Source organism: Olea europaea, unplaced genomic scaffold (genome assembly GCF_002742605.1).
Source record: "Olea europaea var. sylvestris unplaced genomic scaffold, O_europaea_v1 scaffold31236, whole genome shotgun sequence".
In the NCBI taxonomy this organism is placed as follows: Eukaryota; Viridiplantae; Streptophyta; class Magnoliopsida; order Lamiales; family Oleaceae; genus Olea; species Olea europaea.
In genome coordinates, this window is record NW_019250005.1 from 1 (window position 1) to 1,320 (window position 1,320).

The following is a 1,320-nucleotide window of genomic DNA, read 5'->3' on the forward strand; positions in this document are numbered from 1 at the left end:
TAAAGAGATTGAAAACACAGTTCAAGCTTCTTTGCTAAAGGTTGAATTTTTCCATTATAACATTTCTTCTCTCATTGTAAATGTTTCTTTTCATTCGGGTATCTAGATCTCTATTCTGAAGCGATATCTGTAAATTAAGCTTTTAAGGACGAATCGAACATATGAATTAGATTTCTTTTCATTTGGGCATCTAGATTTCTATTCTGAACTGAAATTGTTAAACATCAAAGCAACAAAAGTTGCTAATTTCAGCTTATACAAGCGAACAAAAGAGAGACAGGTCCTTTGATTATTTCAGATATTGTAGCACTTCTCCACGAGGTGGGTTGTGGGACTTGATGCTTCGCTTACTAATTTGAGGAGAGAGGATAGGAACTGGATAGATTCTTTCTGTTTTCAAGCCTGCAGTTTGTGGATCTCAATTAATGAATGGTTTTGCTTGGTGTTCAATAGAGAGACACACACTTAACCGGATAAAGACAACTGAATTGATATGATCTGATCTTTTGACCAAATGAATGATTGGTTATCTGAGTGCATGCTAGCACGGGTGCTCAACTGGCGGAAGATTAAAATTTAGTTGATATTTTGAAATTTTCTTTGTTGTGCAACCTTGGGTAGACAATGTAATGTGAACTATTGTTCCAGATGGAAGTGAGTGAGTACAATCCGGTCCAGCACGAGAGAGGCTTCCACCAAAAACTGAACTTGCTTGTAAAAGAGAGCTTACAATTTGGGTATTCATCTCATCAGATCTGCGATTGAAATAAATGGTTTTTACCTTTTAACATCTGATTTTTCATTGCCTAATGCCTACCTGACTAATTTTTGTAATTGCCATGATAAATTATTTGTTTTGTTATTTTAGGGCAATACCTCCTAAAACGAAAGAAGCAACCTCAGAGTCAGGCTCGACCCTACAAGATTCCTCGGCTGATGTCCAACCAATATTGCCGTTAGATATTAAACATTCAGAAGATAAAGTGAGTGCATGCATTACTGAGGAGTGGGAACAACTTGTTATAACTGATGTTTTCAACATGAATTCTCCCACTTGTATGTCCAAGCCAAAGATGGATGAATCACCATTGCACAACAACAGAGAAGTCGATGAAAAAACTTCAAGAATTCTTGAAAGGCTGGAAATCCCAAGGCAGCTTAAAAGGAAAACAGTTTCACCTACAATCTCTAGCAGTGTGTGTGCTGATATGGGTGCATCCTTAAAGAAGCCTCTTATTCCGTATGGGCCCGTTAATACTATCGATCAAGGTCCAACAGCAAGCCAGCCGAGGAAGCCCAGTTTCCAAAGGAGGAAAAGGT

At 38.0% G+C, this 1,320-nt stretch overlaps 1 protein-coding gene across 1 annotated transcript; it reads left to right on the forward strand.

The window, feature by feature from the left end:
- Window positions 1-4: 4 nt before the first annotated feature.
- Window positions 5-1,316, forward strand: LOC111385327 (the record flags this gene model as incomplete). The annotated part of the gene is made up of 3 exons (XM_023009705.1): window positions 5-40; window positions 649-737; window positions 869-1,316. Coding segments are annotated over 3 exons (573 nt in total), but the record flags the coding sequence as incomplete, so codon positions are not given.
- Between the last annotated feature and the right edge of the window lie 4 nt (window positions 1,317-1,320).